Genomic DNA, 16,500 nt, shown 5'->3' on the forward strand with positions numbered 1-16,500 from the left:
GGTGGGAGGGACAGGAAGAGGGGGCGTGTCATGGAGGGAAGGGGCGTGTCATGGAGGGAAGGGGCGTGACCGGAGATGGAAAGGCGTGGTCTGAATGGAATGGGCATGGTCTAGGGCAGGGGCGTGGCCGGTAGCGAGGGGGCGTGGCTTGAGGGGAATGGGCGTGACGTCAGTGAAATAGGCGTGGGACGGGGAGGGGCGTGGCCAGGGCACAGCGCCCCCGCGTGGAGGGGGCTGGGGGGGTCCTGGAAGGGTGCGTAGAGGGGAGGGAGATGGAGGTCACCCTCAGCGAGTCTGCAGGGGACACCACGCTGAGGGGGGCAGCTGCCACACCAGAAGGACGGGATGTCATACAGGGGGAGCTGGACAGGCTGGAGAAGTGGGGCTGTGAGAACCATCAACAAGGGCGAGGTCCTACGTGGGTTGATTGCGGCAATCCCTGTTTTCAGTAGAGGATGAGGGACGATGTGATTGAGAGCAGCCCTGAGGAGAAGGACTTGGGGTGCTGGGGGTGAGAAGGTCGATGTCAGACAGAAATGTGCGCTCACAGCTCGGAAACCAACTGTGTCCTGGGCTGCATCCGAAGCAGCATGGCCAGCAGGGAGGGAGGGGATTCTGCCCCTCTGCTCCGCTCTGGTGAGACCCCACCTGGAGGATTGCATCCAGCTCTGGAATCCCCAACATAAGGAGGAGATGGAACTGTTGGAATGCGTCCAGAGAAGGCCACGGAGATGATCCAAGGGCTGGAGCACCTCTGCTCTGAGGACAGGCTGAGAGAGTCGGGGTTGTTCAGCCTGGAGAAGAGAAGGCCCTGAGGAGACCTTAGAGCAGCTTCCAGTACTGAAAGGGGCTCCAGGAAAGCTGGGGAGGGGCTTTTTCCAAGGGCCTGGAGTGATAGGATGAGGGGGAATGGCTTTAAATTGGAAGAGGGAAGACTTAGATCAGACATTAGGAAGAATTTCTTCACACTGAGGGTGGGGAGGCCCTGGCCCAGGTTGCCCAGAGCAGTGGTGGCTGCCCCATCCCTGGAGGGGTTCCAGGCCAGGTTGGATGGGGCTTGGAGCCCCTGATCCAGTGGGAGGTGTCCCTGCCCATGGCAGGAGGTGGGACTGGGTGGGCTTTAAGGTCCCTTCCAATCCAAACCATTCTGTGATTCTATGACTCCATTATTCCATGAAAAACAGAAGGCACAAGTATGGATCATACAGTATTTTTTCCTTTCTTTTTTATACATTCATTATAAATAATGCGTAAGTTGGTTCATCTTTCAGTTTTACATGATGTCGTATATTACACCAGAACAAAACAAACTCAATAGAAAAAAAACCCCAAACATATACATGTTTTCATTTATACAGAAGGAATTTGTCATGAAAGGACAGCATCTGACACCGAACAGCAGACTTAACAGGTAAAAATGATGGAAAACCTGAGAGACGGTGATGTCATTTGCTGAAAGTAAACAAAAGGATTTTACTCTTGACAGATCCAGACTGTCCCCTGCTCTACCCAATATATAACCTGGCTAAAATCAGATATGTTACATTCCTCTCCTTTTTTTTCAGTCTGAATTCATAGAACACCATTTTCCTTGCATTTAAAGTAGTAATTGGAGAACGTGCCGTGATGTAGACTTTTAAATCATTCTCAATTCACGAGTAGCACTTGAACTGTGTGAATTTAATACACATCAGTTTAACTCAGGATCTCTCCTCTTCCAAAATTCCCAACCCTGAATATCTATGTGCCTTTATTTTCACAGTGATTCATAAAACAAGGGTGGAAAACATTTAAACCAAGATAAAGTAGTGAATATAATAATTGGTGAGACCTGTTGTATGAATTAGGCTTAGAAATCCAGTGACTTTTGACTGGTACAATACCATTAAATGCTTTGGTATCTTTAAAATGCCTAAACTGCAAAGGAGACAGAGGCATGCACAAAGGACAACTAACGGCTGATAACGTATATATGCTTAATTTTAGTAGCTTTGTTAAACTCGCTGCTTCTGAGCCGACACAGTGAAGCAATAAAGCAACATGGTTTGTAAGCAGCGCGACTCTTCCCTGCGTTGCCTTCATTTTGGAAGGGATGTCCTGAATTGTCCTGAAGCAGCGAAAACCAGTGCAGTACAGAAAGGCTCGGGAATATCTCATTACAAAAGGCACTTCTGAGAATTCATTCACATGAGTATTCCAGTGAAATTGGAGTTTGGTCTGCTAAATATTTACCAAACATTCTCCTCCTCCCCCTCCTCTCTCCTGCCTTTAGGTTAGTTTTTTGAAGGAAAAGAAAAGCAGAGCAAGGTAGGATAGGGTGAGAAAAGAAGAAGTCAAGCCTCCTTTTCTCTTTTTCTCCCTTCGATTCCAACATAGAATCATAGAATGGTTTGAGATGGAAGGGATCTTAAAGATCATCCAGTTCCAACTCCCCTGCCATGGGCAGGGACACCTCCCACATCAGGGCTTCCTTTTGGTCCTGTGCTCTAGAACCATCTGAATGTTTGGTTTATAAAATCCTGGTAAATACCAGGAGATTAAAAGAATCGGGGAAGTAGCTTAGCTTTTAGAACTGAGTAATGTGACATTGATTCCACAATGATTTAACTGCAGTACATTCTGTCTCCTCAGCGCTCAGGCTTTTGTCGCACTCTGAGCATTAGAAGTAATTCGATGGTTGGACTCGATGATCTTAAAGGTCTTTTCCGACCAAAACCATTCTGTGATTCTGTAAACCTAGGTCAGGATACAAAGTGGTGTTATAATGCACTAGCTATTTCCCAACACAGTTCTGATCACACGAACCTCATTTACGTGGTTTCCTAGAAGTACTTTGAACCTTTCTTAATTTACACGGCACAGGCTCGGGTTTAAGGTGTGCTCGGATACCATATTGCTAACACGCAGCCCTCGTACCCATGCAAAGAGCTTTATTATAACTGATGCTTTGATTAATATTGATATATTGATTCACGTAAAAAGAAACAAGCTCTCACTACTTAAAATTTTAAAAGCTCTGATTTATATCAATGCAATTGGTCAATTTGACACATTTGAAATTCATGGAAAAATGTTTGCAACCTCTGAACAACGGGATATGTAAATCCCTGGATTGGAAAACACCTAGTGCAGGTATTTGGAACAGCACAGCAGTGAAATAATTTATAAGGATTTTGGGACAGTCTAACGTGTTCTTTGTATACAGTTGTGTTTCCATTTCTACTGTATCGGCTGCATAAAGCAACGGAGGAGGAGGGGGAGGAGGAGAGAAGGTCAGACCCTACTTGTCCAGTTTAGTCCCTCAGCCCTCCAAAACTGGTAAGGAACCAGGCAGCTGGAGGCAGCATCCCCTGCGGCCACATGCTAATCAGGACCGAGTGCAAGTCATTATAGGTTTTTTTCCACAGCCTGCAGGCAGGATTATCCTGGCTTCTGAGGAACTTTTGGCTCATTACAAACGCTGTCAGAATTGTCACCTTGCTAGCAGCCTCAGAGACAAACCATCTCTTCCCCTGCATTCCCAATTCATGCCTCTTTAAAGAGGTCCAGTTTCAAGAACTACCAGTATGGCCCCTTTCACCGGTTTCATTTACGCTGTTTAAATGTTTTCCTGCTCCGATGGAGCCCAGGCATTCCTAGGGCGCTCGACTGTTTGCTGTAATAGGTTATGTACAAGCATTTGGGCGTGCAGGCTCTTATTCAGCTGCTTCTGTGCAGGTGTATCTCAGTCTTGAAGGTGTTCCCAGAGAACGTGCCTTTCCCTGGCGTCATCGACTGATGGAGTGGGAGGCATTACCTGTCACTACAAATCTCGATGCTCTTCGGGCATAGAAGTACTAAGGTAATACTCATCCCAGGAGAGTTTGGTTTATCCTGCTTCTCCTAATGCACGTTTATCTTCATCTATTGACATTAATCTCCACATTTATCGTGTTGAAGGAAGCTAATTTAGGCTCTTATTCCCTGAGTTCGTCATATTCACGTTAAATATGTTTCTCCACAATTAATTCCAAACTTGGTGGGACCTACAACAAAAGACAGGCCTTTCTGAGTGATCGTTTGGGTCAAACCAACCACTGCATTCATGGCAAAGGTTTGTGAGCCCTAACGGCAGGACTTCACTGAAGAAATCATTCAAATCCCTCTCTTCATTCTTCTGCCAGTTGTTTAATAAACACCCTCCGCTGCTTTATTGAATGTAAAAAGGACATAAACAAAACAGCATCTTCACTTCTGTTTAGTGACTCTTCCTTTCTTTACTGTAACTTAATAAGGATTCGGACTTGTTTCCAGATAGGAAAAAAATTAAGATCTCAACAATTTTTAACTTGTCTGGCAGCACAGCTTTAAGAAAACCCAAAACATTAGTAGTCTTTATTTGCCAGCTGGGCAATGTCTTCAGCTGAAACCCTGTTACGCTTAGTTGGAGGCAGTAATCTACTCAGATATCTTTAAGAAAACTTACTTTTTTCTAAGCTCTGCAGAAAACAGCCGTGAAGAACCTCTCAGAAACCTAATGGTGGAGCAAATTGTTTTACAGAAATCAGTTTGCAGGACACAGATCCCATCAGGAAAGTCTTGCTTGCCATAGCAATTACACCGACAGTGTTTTAGACTGACCTACCGATATCACCAGGTTTGGCCCATGAAGTATTCCAGAAAGCCAAATATATTTTAAAGTCAGCAGTGTAAGTTTTCATTAGACCTTGGCTTCGATCTAGACAGGAATACTTGATTCAGTACAGCAAATTCAGAATTTATACTTTAAATTAAAACCGAAGTATCAAAATAAGTTAACTGAGAAAAACATATATCTGTTTTTACACAGTGAAAATTACATTTAGGCAAAACTTAGCAGAAAAACAGTCTGGGAGTAAATAAAAGTTCTCTTTTGGCAGTCTCCGGTTTGGGATTTAGCTCTGTCCTCTCCTGGGAGGCATCTGTTAGCTAAAAATGAATGATACAAAAAGGCAACACAGTGAAAAGCTGAAATATTAACATTTTAAAGTGCACGGGGCTGTGGCATACGTCATGGCTTTGCTATGACCTGATCTCGGATGCTGAATTAAACGACGGGGATGCCAGGTTCTTTACTATCCTATTGAGGTTGGCAATTTTTTCCTCCAGTAAATAGTTTTTCCTTTCAGCAGTTTTCTGCTGGTGCTCTGCCATCTCCAAAGCCTTCAGCAGTTGTGCATTCTCTACATAGAGGTCCTTCACCATTGCGTCTGCTTTAGTGTTCCTGGAAAGCTGAATTGTGAACAGAACAGAACTACTCAGCAAATTCAAAGCACAATGAACAAAAATTAGAAGCAAAAACAGTGCTGGGAAAGTAGGTGGGTATGATTATTGTAACTCAACCATCCCTCTGCTCCGCTCTCCTGAAACTCCACCTGGAGTCCTGTGTCCGGTTCTGGAATCCCCAACATAAGAAGGAGATGGAACTGTTGGAACGGGTCCAGAGGAAGCCACAGAGATGATCAGAGGGCTGGAGCACCTCTGCTCTGAGGACAGGCTGAGAGAGTTGGGGTTGTTTAGCCTGGAGAAGAGAAGGCTCCAGGGGGGTCTTAGAGCAGCTTCCAGTACTGGAAGGGGTTTCCGGAAAGCTGGGGAGGGGCTTTTTCCAAGGGCCTGGAGCAATAGGACAAGGGGGAGTGGCTTTAAATTGGAAGGGGGAAGATTTAGATGAGAAATTAGGAAGAAATTCTTCACGCTGAGGGTGGGGAGGCCCTGGCCCAGGTTGCCCAGAGCAGTGGTGGCTGCCCCATCCCTGGGGATGTTCAAGGCCAGGTTGGATGGGGCTTGGAGCAAACTGATCCAGTGGGAGGTGTCCCTGCCCATGGCAGGGGATGGAACTGGATGGGCTTTAAGGTTCCTCCCAACCCAAACCATTCCATGATTCCGTGATCTTATTTTTCCTTGTTAAAAACCTGTTTATTTGTGGAGTTTTTAAAGACACCAGGAATATTCTGAATCTGGAAAGACTGTTTAAGGAGATCATGCAGATGATGGAAGGCTTCAAATAAATCTTTACAGATAAGCACTGCTTTAAGCCTTTGTCCTCTAAGGATCAGCCCAGTTCATGAGAGGATCCACCATCCCAGTGATCCCACAAAGATACTTCCTCCAAGGTTTGGATCACCAGCTCCTTCTATAAAATCGTGGAGAGCAGCCTCGCACTTGCCTACATGCTTTTGGGACCAGCCCTTTGGCAGGAGACTTCCTTAGCATTAGAGAGATGGTACCTCAGAAGAACACAGGTACTGTTACTGTGCCATGCCTCAGTGTCCAGAAGCTGCTTTTCCCTACACTGAGAACTTCTGAGGGAGGCAAGAACAAAAAACCCCAAACCATGTCAAGCAAAGGGTGCGTTGGGGCAGGGGGCGCTGAGGAATCAATAATTGTGCAGTAATCCTGTCTGTACTCATCAGGAAATTCTTTTTCCTCCTTTTTCCAAGGAACTTTCCCAGTAAGGAGACTTGGCTGGGATTTGATGTTGGGTTTCTGACTTTAAATGCATCATTGTACCAAACGAGCAGAGCTTTTAGGAAATTAATGAGCGGAAGATTCAGTCCCCAGCGGGGAGTTTTAGGAAGCTTGGGCAAAAATGCTGCATTTAGCTCAGAAACATCACAAGAAAAAGGGAAGCACCTTTAACCTTATTGTAAGCAAAGAACAGCTTGGCAGCTTTTGCCCACTTAGGTGTTCACAGAAGCAATGGGGCCAGTTTGAGAAAGACAGTAAGAACGCTTACTTGTTCTTTCAGCTGATTTACTTTATCTTGGAGAAGCCTCTTCACAAGCCTTAGTTTCTGTTCCACATCCATCATACGTTCTTCCATCATTTTTAGCAGCTGCTCATGACCCCCCTGGAAAGCAACATTTATGTGAAAGTCAGTTAACAAAAATCAGTTCACATTCACCAGCCTCCTTGTTTTCAGTTTATACTTAAGAAAATGACTGACACTCCACATTGAGTCTATTTAAAAGAGTTCACTAAATTAATAAACCATTCATGGAAACAAAATGTTATGGCAATACTTCCAGGACACTTAGAGACATAGAATTGTTTGGTTGGAAAAGACCTTGGAGATCATTGAGTCCAACCGTACCTGTCCACTACTGAACCAGATCCCTGAGCACTTTGCTTGCGGCAATGAACTTGTTTTCCAAGTCTAAGTTACACTTGACTAAGAAAAATAGATATAAAATTCTATCTAAGATATAAAATTCTATCTAAGAATTTTATAAGATCTAAGAAAAATTGATATAAAATTCTGTCTTGGCTGTGCCAGTCCAATCTGGATCATTTCCTTTTCTCATCCTTAGCTGCTGCCATATTTCTGTTGAACGCAGGAAGCAAAATATCAATCAAAATCTTAAATATTTTATAAAAAAAATTAAGGCAAGGTCATCAAGACACATTAGTTTGACAGGGTAACTCTCCCACACCAAAGATGCCTTGAAATTGAGTAGCAATATCCTAAAGAAGCAGGATGCTATTATCCCAAACTTGATTTTTTACATATCTTTTAGGTTAATTGTTGATAAGCAAAGCTTCCAAACGTTCCTCCTCTTTTTCTTCAGTGAGGCAATAGACAATCTAACTAAAAACATAACAACTCAGTGCCATCAGAGCGCCTGTTACACCAACGGCTGAGGAAATTCTTGCCAAATAGATTAGAAGCACCTTGAATCCTGGGTTTAGGTTTGGGCTCCTCACTCCAAGAAGGACATTGGAAGGGAACGGAGTTGGGGAAGGGTTTAGAGCAGAAGCCTTATGAGGAGCGGCTGAGAGTGCTGGGGTTGTTTAGTCTGGAGAAAAGGAGGCTGAGGGGAGACCTCACCGCTCTGCATCGACTTGAAAGGAGGTTGTGGTGAGGTGGGTGCTGGTCTTGTCTCACTGGCAGCCAGTAAGAGGAGAAGAGGAAATGCCCTCAAGGTGCCAGGGGAAATTCAGGTTGAATATTAAGAAAATTTCTGTATTGAAAGCGTTCTCAAGGGGGTGGTTGAGTCCCCATCCCTGGAGGTGTTTAAAAGACAAGCAGATGTCATACTTAGGGACATGGTCTGGTGGCAGACTTAGCAGGACTGGATCGATGGTTGAACTCAATGATCTTAAAGGTCTTTTCCAACTGAAACTATTCTGTGAACTACAAGAAAGCTTGCCTGTAATTGGGAATTTTAGCCACTGACTGCAGGGAATGGGATTCTTTATTGTAATGCTAGATTGTTACCCTCGTTCTAGGAAGTCATCTGAGATTAACTTTGAGGAAGCACAAATATTCTCCCCCAAACACCATACCTCCAACACCAAAGTACCTTCACACATATGGAGGGGGAAGAAATGAAAAACTGAGGGAGGAGCGTTTCAGGTAAGTAGTTGCTCACCTAAATCGCTGTGGGAAGATCCCCTGAGGGGATTGACTGAAGTCCACTCAACATTTATTTGCTGTAACACTAAAAGCTCCTTAAGTATGGGGTTATATGATCACTTAGCTCAGAAAAAAACACTTGAGTCATCTAGAAAGATTTACAGTGTTGCTGGACTGCCTATTTTTTTCTAGATTAAAAAGTATTACTAAGCAGAACTCGCAGGGGACTTTCTGGCCAAGTTATCTTGAGCTGTCTTTGATAATTTGCTTGGAATTCAAAACCAGAGCTGACTATTACATTTCTGAGTGGTTGCAGGAGCTCTGAGTGAGTAATGTGGAAACTAGGAATTACAGTGGTCTCAGTACCCATAAGCCCCATTTTTTAGCTTAAAGCTGATTTGAGAATGGTTTAACTTCATATTATTTCACATTTAATGGAGAAGGCAGCTCAAGCATTAGCTTCAAGGTCATTAGAAAGATGGGAGCAAAAACATCCTTGAAAGCAACCAGATGAAATGGTTCATTGCTCCCAACTAGAAAAATCACAGGCCTGAAAAAGGTGTTTTGCTGACCCTTTAAAGTGTTAAAAATCTAGTTTAACGTTATCCAAGAAAAAAGTGTGTTAATTTTCCCTTTTCTTGCACTATTTTACTTTGTGGCCATAAATGTATCCCCCCATGTACTGTTCAAATTCTTTTCTTAAATGTGCAGTTCCATTTGCTAAAGAGAAGCTGAGTTTCTGTACTTAAGTACATCCCCTCTTAAATCCTTCCCACACGTCCTGACATGACAATCCTCAGTATCAGAGACAAATATTCGGTTTAAAATTCATTAAGTCTTGTTCACAAAGCTGAAACTATCGATACTATTAAGACAAAGAGACATTATGTTTAAAAAAGATTTTATTTTTCATTTACATCAAAAATGTCATCTTTCCCTGTTAAAAAGTTTATACATCTCATACAAAAAATGCAGTATAAATATCCCAGGTTTTCTTCAAATCTCATATAAAATTAGTGCCATTTGAGAAAAAATAGTCTCTCTCCCCACTGAACAACTCCACATTTTAAATAACATAAATAAAAAATATTTGTAACAAATTAAAATGCTTATGAACTTTAACAAAATTGCTTCTGGACAAATAAATAGGAAATAACACTGTAGAGACTTATTTTTGTTTTCTTTTACTCGTTTAAAAAGAGCACAAAATAATCTGATCCTCAAATTTCTCAGCTTATGCCAGTTCGTGTGTTTGTGTGTGTTTATCATGGTAAGGAATGAGATCGTAAGCAGCCAAGCTGTCAGAGGTGCCCGATCCTCCGGTAGGAATCTGCATGCACTGCTCGCTGCTCCGGTAGCAAGGCCTAGAGAAAGAAGGGAAGGGGGATACTTCACCCTGATATCCAGATTTATTTACTTTTTTTCCTTTAAATATGCACATTTTCTTAGTTAAAGCAAAAATAATACAAGCGAAGCAAGCAATGCAAGACAAACAAAACCAAACGCAAAACATGCAGAGTATCACGTTGTATTTCTCTAAATCATAGAATCATTAGATTGGAAAAGACCTTCAAGATCATAGAATGGTTTAGGTTGGAAAAGAGATCTTATAGCGACCTTTCAGTACCTGAAGGGGCTACAGGAAAGCTGGAGAGGGACTATTTGTAAAGGCTTGTGGGGATGGGACGAGGGGGAACGGGTGTAAACTGGAGAGGGGCAGATTTAGACTGGGCATTAGGAAGAATTTCTTCACTGTGAGAGCGGTTGAGGCCCTGGCCCAGGTTGCCCAGGGAAGCTGTGGCTGCCCCATCCCTGGAGGTGTTCCAGGCCAGGTTGGATGGGGCGCTGGGCAGCCTGATCCCGTGGGAGGTGTCCCTGTCCATGGCAGGGGGGGTGGAACTAAGATGATCTTTAAGGTCCCTTCCAACCCAAACTATTCTGTGATTCTATGACCTCAAAGATCATCTAATTGCAACCCCCTGCCATGGGCAGGGACACCTCCCACTGGATCAGGTTGCTTCAAGCCCCATCCAACCTGGCCTTGAACACCTTCATCAACTCCAACTGTACCTGTCCACTACTAAACCAGATCCCCACCTTTTAAACCCCTCCAGGGATGGGGACTCCACCACCTCCCCGGGCGGCCTCTGCCAGGGCCTGAGAACCCTAAATACCAGTACTAGCACTACGTGTATGAGGAGATGTTCAGGATACGTTTTTTTTTTAGACATAAGGACTCTTCAGGTGGTGGTTTTGGTGGAGGGGATTTAAAAAGATCAGTGGCAGTGATTAAGTGGAACCAGCAAAGCAGTTAAGTTTCTTAGAGGATATAATTTGCCGCTCTATGCAATCTCGCAGATTGCTGAAGGGCAATTGTGAAAAATGCAGTCCAATTGACCTCCTCTGAAAGAGCTTATTGCATTTCTATTTTAAAACTAGCTGTAAGCCTTCTCCTGAGACAGGCGGAGCTGTTGGTCAGAGGCGGTTCGAATTTTCAACTAAAGAGCTGAAGAATCATAGAATGGTTTGGGTTGGACGGGATCTCAAAGCTCATCCACTTCTACCCCACCACCACAGGCAGGTTCACCTCTCACTGGATCAGGGGCTCCAAGCCCCATCCAGCCTGGCCTTGAACCCCTCCAGGGATGGAGCCACCACTGCTCTGGGCAACCCGGGCCAGGGTCTCCCAACTCTCCTCATGAAGAATTTCTTCCTAACGTCTCACCTAAATCTTCCCCAATCCAGCTTAAAGCCATTAGAGCCAAGAAAGGAAAATCTAAGCAACTCTTAAGTTCTTTGAGCAAAAATACTGGTTAGCAAAGGTTTTAAGAGGAAAAACCAGGTCATCAACAGGCTCCCAAATCCAGTTATTGAACAAGGAACAAGTGCTGCTATGCAGCAGGTAAGAATCACAGCACTAAACACAGCAGAAACAGTCATGTGGAATTCAGAAGGGTCCAGACAGGTCAAACACAGCACAAAAAGGCTCAGGAGCTTTAATTCAGCGAAATCCAAACATATCAGAGTAGTGTGGGGGGGAATATTGCTCAATAGTGACTGTAAAATGAAAGGGAACAGACCAACATAGCAATGATCAAACAGCAATGAAAACTGCAAAGCATGAAGAACATAAAATAACCAAAACAGAGGGGGATAACTTTAGATTCCTTATTACACAGAAGGACTCTGGATCTCAGAAAGCTGCAGAGAGCAAAGCAACAGCAGCAAAACTAGAGGATTAAACTGTCACAGACAGCATGGACACAACCTGACGTTGTACTCACTGGTGAAAAGATGATGAAGAGGGATTAGGATGTAACTTTTCAAGATGCTAAAGGGGACATTAAAATGGACATAAGCTCCACTGAATGTTAACCCTAGAAATCAGGATGACGAAGAAAAACCAACAGTGGGAGTTAAAGAAAGATGCATTTACAGAAATGTCAAAGTTGAGATGAACTAGAACGAGTTTGACCCCACCTGGAGTCCTGTGCCCAGATCTAGAATTCCCAAAATGAGAAGGATATGGAACTGTTCAAACGGGTCCAGTGGAGAGCTATGAAGATGATGCACGTGCCGAAGCACCTTTGCTATGAGGACAGGCTGAGAGAGTTGGGGTTGTTCAGCCTGGAGAAATCTCTGGGTAGACCTTGGAGCAGCTTCCAGGACTGAAAGGGACTCCAGGAACGCTGGGGAGGGGCTTTTTTACAAGGGCCTGGAGTGACAGAATGAGGGAGAATGGCTTTAAATTGGGAGAGAGAAGATCTAGATTAGACATTAGGAAGAAATTCTTTATGATGACAGTGGGGAGGCCCTGGCACAGGTTGCCCAGAGCAGTGGTGGCTGCCCCATCCCTGATCCAGTGGAAGGTGTCCCTGCCCATATCAGGGGGTGGAACTGGATGGGCTTTGATTTCCCTTCCAACCCAAACCATTCTATGATTCCAAATTTGGCCTTGCTTATTGTTGTAGAATGCATGTGTTTAGCAATGATTTTAGGAAGTTATCTATAAAGCCCATGAAAAAAGCAGCAGGAGATGTTATACAATAGAATATCCATTCACTTCAAGCAAAGAAAAAAAAAAAGAAAAAGGTTAAAAGGATTAAGTGCATTAGTGCTTTGACAGCAAATACTTGCAAAGCCTCTCTGAAAGTAGTTTAAATTCATGAACCTTTCCAGAATAAAAGCTTTTACAGGAAATGTAGAAGTGATTTATTTGCAGCACTACAAGTTCCAGGATGTGACTAGATTGCAAATTGTTTCTTGAGCTTTCAAAGGCAAATTGACAAAGTCATCACTCCTAATGTAATCCCCAGCACACTCAGATGCTGCTGCTGTAATATGGCTTTTATTGATTTCAAAATTAAACTGCATGATCTGCTTTCCATTGTACGTGAGCAAGGACATTGGCTCGCGGTGAGTGCAGGGAGAGAAAGGGAGAGAACCTTACAATCAATGTCATGAAATCATGGAAAGGTTTGTGTTGGATGGGATCTCAAAGTTCATCCATTTCCACCTCTCTCCATGGGCAGGGACACCTCCCACTGGATCAGGGGCTCCAAGCCCCATCCAGCCTGGCCTGGAACCCCTCCAGGGATGGGGCAGCCACCACTGCTCTGGGCACCCTGGGCCAGGGCCTCCCCACCCTCATCATAAAGAATTTCTTCCTAATTTCTAATCTATATCTCCAACTTTCCATTTTAAAGCCATTCCCCTTCATCCTATCACTCCAGGCCCCTGTAAAAAGCCCCTCCCCAGCTTTCCTGGAGCCCCTTTCAGCGCTGGAAGCTGTTCTAAGGTCTCCTTGGGGCCTTCTCTTCTCCAGGCTGAACAACCCCAACTCTCTCAGCCTGCCCTCAGAGCAGAGGTGCTCCAGCCCTCACATCATCTTCGTGGCCTCCTCTGGACCCATTCCAACAGCTCCATCTCCTTCTTAGGTGGGAGGAGCTTGATTTTCCTCAGAAATATCAATGTTGAAGTTTCGGTATAACAATAACAGTGTTCTCTAAACAATGTCTTGTCTTCTGGCCAAACAACAAAGATAAATGGATCCTTTTTATACGGTCAGCCTGCTTGCGTGATGCTCTGCTACAGCTGACACAGAACTCCATGTGACAGCAATAACCCCAAGGAGTATTTTGTGTGTGATGGGTATGTGCTTGTGCAATACGTGGTGCAATGCATTTATTAAAACAAAGGTGCTAGAACATGGATATTCAGTAAAGAAAACAAAACGAAACCTATAAACACTTACTGCACATTGATCAGAAGGAGAAAAGCCAGTTGAAGGTGAAGAGGAGTGTTTATTGCAAGGAGTTTAAGAAGAATTCAGAATTAGGCTATGGCTCAAGCGAAATAGGCTAAATAAGAAAGGTTTGGTTTGTAAATATCTTTGATGAATGAATTTTCATTTCAATTTTTGAACTGGCATAAACAGAGAATGGATCTCATCTGAACTGAAAGAACAAGAAAACTAACCAGGTATCTATCCTTCTAAGAACGTAACCTGCAGAGTAAGAAGAGCTTTACCTGTGGCATGTTTGTTTCAGAGGGTCTGCTTTCGAGTTCTTCCTGAAGACGTTGACTCCTCCTCTCTGCCTGTAGCAGCTGGTGTTGGAGCTGCAGGAACTGTTCCTTGGGCACCACAGCACAGCCTTGCTGCTGGAGCTCCCGGGAGTGCGGTGTTTGGCTAAGCATCACGCTGGCGCTGGAGTGGAGCATCTAAAGGGTAAAGAAAACCGGCCATCAGGAGAAAGCAGCGCTGATGTTCATACAAGGCATCTTTCAGCCATGCACTAGGCATCAAGTGAGTCTTGTACGCTAGAGAAAAGCCTGAACGCAGTAACAGAAGCTAAATAGACAACTTTTCCCTTGCCAATGGAAAAAAGATGCATCTACATGCAGTGCATAGAATCACTAGGTTGGAAAAGACCTCTTGGATCATCGAGTCCAACCATTAAGTTCTGAAGATTTAAGGAACCTGAGCATGGATTGAAAATTTCAGACCCAATTTATAAATTCACTGGATTTCCAATGGAATCCCGGCAAAGTTAAACGGGCTTGCGGTGAGCTTTGACTTCACAGTCCTTTTTAATTTAACCTTGGTCTCAGCAGCTCTGCTAAAAATAGGATCTGCGTACAAATTAAAACGCTAGCACGAGGCAGGCTGAAGTTGTCCACCAGCGCTGATTATTTCTAGGCTCTAATCTAGGATGGAGAGATAACACCAAATTTTCAATGTAATCTGATGACTTAAATAACGTGAAGCCAGCTGCTATATCACATTCTGAATTCAGGACTTAGAATCCCATCTATCTTTCCTTCTCCTCATGATGAACTGTGGAACTCGACACACTTAATTGTCATTTCAAGACAACGCCACAAGCAGAGTTTGAGAGAGACCTGAGTGTCTGTGCTGTGTAAGCAGAAGTATACTCACAGAGACCCTTGAGATACAGGTGCACACAGGAATCTGAAGTAGTTTAATTCCAAATTTACATAGTTTTTCCTAAAAAAAGGTGACCTAATGCATCTGCAACTCTATGTAAAGGTAGTAATGTACCAGGGTTTGTACCCACTGGTTGTCCTTTGTGATGCTACACTACCAGACAAGTCTTATAGTTGGTAAAACTAAGCCACCCATGCAGGACGAAAGGATTGCATTCCTAATAATCCTTGCTACAGCGAAAAGAGAACCTCAGAACAGACTTGTCCCAACTGGTTTAGCTTCCCCGCTGCTCCCAAGCAATGTTGTGACAATTATTGGATAAAGGTTGCTGGAGAAGAGGCAGTTTTGGCATTACCTTCCCAGCACTGCAGCCACGAGAGCCTAAGGTTCAGCTTTACATGAATTTTGGGACAACAGCAAGAGCTGAGACAGTCACATAGAACCGTTAAGCATTTTTCTGGACTAAAGTAAAATCCAGGTAAGACCAAGTTCATGGTTTTAACAGTTTATAATACTAAAAAGATACCAGAAGTGCACAGCAAACCCTCGATGTTTCAGGCAAGCTGATTCGCAGCTTGAATTTACTTAAGATTAATACTTTCTTCCAATAAAGTTGGACATCATAAAATTCTCACCTCTTCTCTCAAAACCATTACTCTGTTCCCTTCGGAAAAGGCATATTAGATTTTGTTAGTGGCTTTAATTTTCCCTTGAGAAGAGTTAGAATTGAGGCCTCGATTAGTAATCATATTTTAGTTATTGAGTTGATCTATAATATAAACAATTAAGCGTTTGTCATTTGGCTGCAGCTTGTCCGGCTGAGTTATCATCTGTACATCTCTGCTGGCCCAGGTAAAAAAAAAAATACAAAAAAATAGGTTTTTATGTATTTTAAAATAAAACCATTGGTATTTTTTTAGCTATCGGGATGTTATCTTGAATTAATTTGTCTGTAAAGGAGCTATTCTTTTACTGACAATATAAACAGTGAAAATAACTAGCTTTAGATGGAATTTGTGAAGGGTTTCCAGTAGTTTGTGAACCACACAAGGATCTAATGAAAGAGCTGAAGAAACAGTCAATGTTAACAGCACCTTAAAATAAATACCAATTGTGTGGTTAATGGAAACAATATAGTCTGGCTGTATTCATCTGTGGAAGAAAGAGGGATAAATAATAAATGTGCTAAACTATTAGGGATGACACCGAGTGCAATCCCGTATCGGTTAATACTAAGGAAACATTTGACAGTCTGGTGACAAAGCATGCAGGTATCAGAGATAAACACAAAAAACACATTCAAGCCTCACAGTCAACGTGTTAGAAGGAAAAGGTGGAGCCACTTTTCATTTTCTTACAATCAGTTTAATTCTTTTGAAGGCAATTGATTCTTTTTTGCAAGGCTTGTAGGGATAAGACGAGGGGCAATGGGTACAAACTGTAGAGGGGCAGATTTAGACTGGACATAAAGAGGAATTTCTTTACGATGAGTGTAGGGAGGCCCTGGCCCAGGTTGCCCAGAGCAGTGGTGGCTGTCCCATCCCTGGAGGGGTTCAAGACCAGGTTGGATGGGGCTTGGAGCCCCTGATCCAGTGGGAAGTGTCCCTACCCATGGCAGGGCTCTAAGGTCCCTTCCAACCCAAACTATTTGATGATTCTATGATTTCTCTCCATTTTC

The 16,500-nt window shown here is 43.5% G+C and overlaps 1 protein-coding gene across 3 annotated transcripts in view; it reads right to left on the reverse strand.

Moving 5' to 3' along the window:
* Positions 1–1,206: 1,206 nt before the first annotated feature.
* Positions 1,207–16,500, reverse strand: part of NIN (ninein) — a 78,479-nt gene continuing 63,185 nt past the window's right edge. For 2 of the 3 annotated variants that reach the window (XM_009558777.2, XM_054069028.1), the window contains 3 exons: positions 13,904–14,095; positions 6,755–6,868; positions 1,207–5,250 (listed from right to left, as the gene is read on the reverse strand). In XM_009558777.2, coding sequence (XP_009557072.2) covers positions 5,041–5,250; positions 6,755–6,868; positions 13,904–14,095 — 516 coding nt within the window. In that variant the 3' untranslated portion in view covers positions 1,207–5,040. Of the gene's footprint in view, positions 5,251–6,754; positions 6,869–13,903; positions 14,096–16,500 lie in introns of those variants that run through there. The other variant, XM_054069029.1, reaches the window with a different exon arrangement.

The sequence above is a fragment of the Cuculus canorus genome, chromosome 5 (genome assembly GCF_017976375.1).
Source record: "Cuculus canorus isolate bCucCan1 chromosome 5, bCucCan1.pri, whole genome shotgun sequence".
In the NCBI taxonomy this organism is placed as follows: domain Eukaryota; kingdom Metazoa; phylum Chordata; class Aves; order Cuculiformes; family Cuculidae; genus Cuculus; species Cuculus canorus.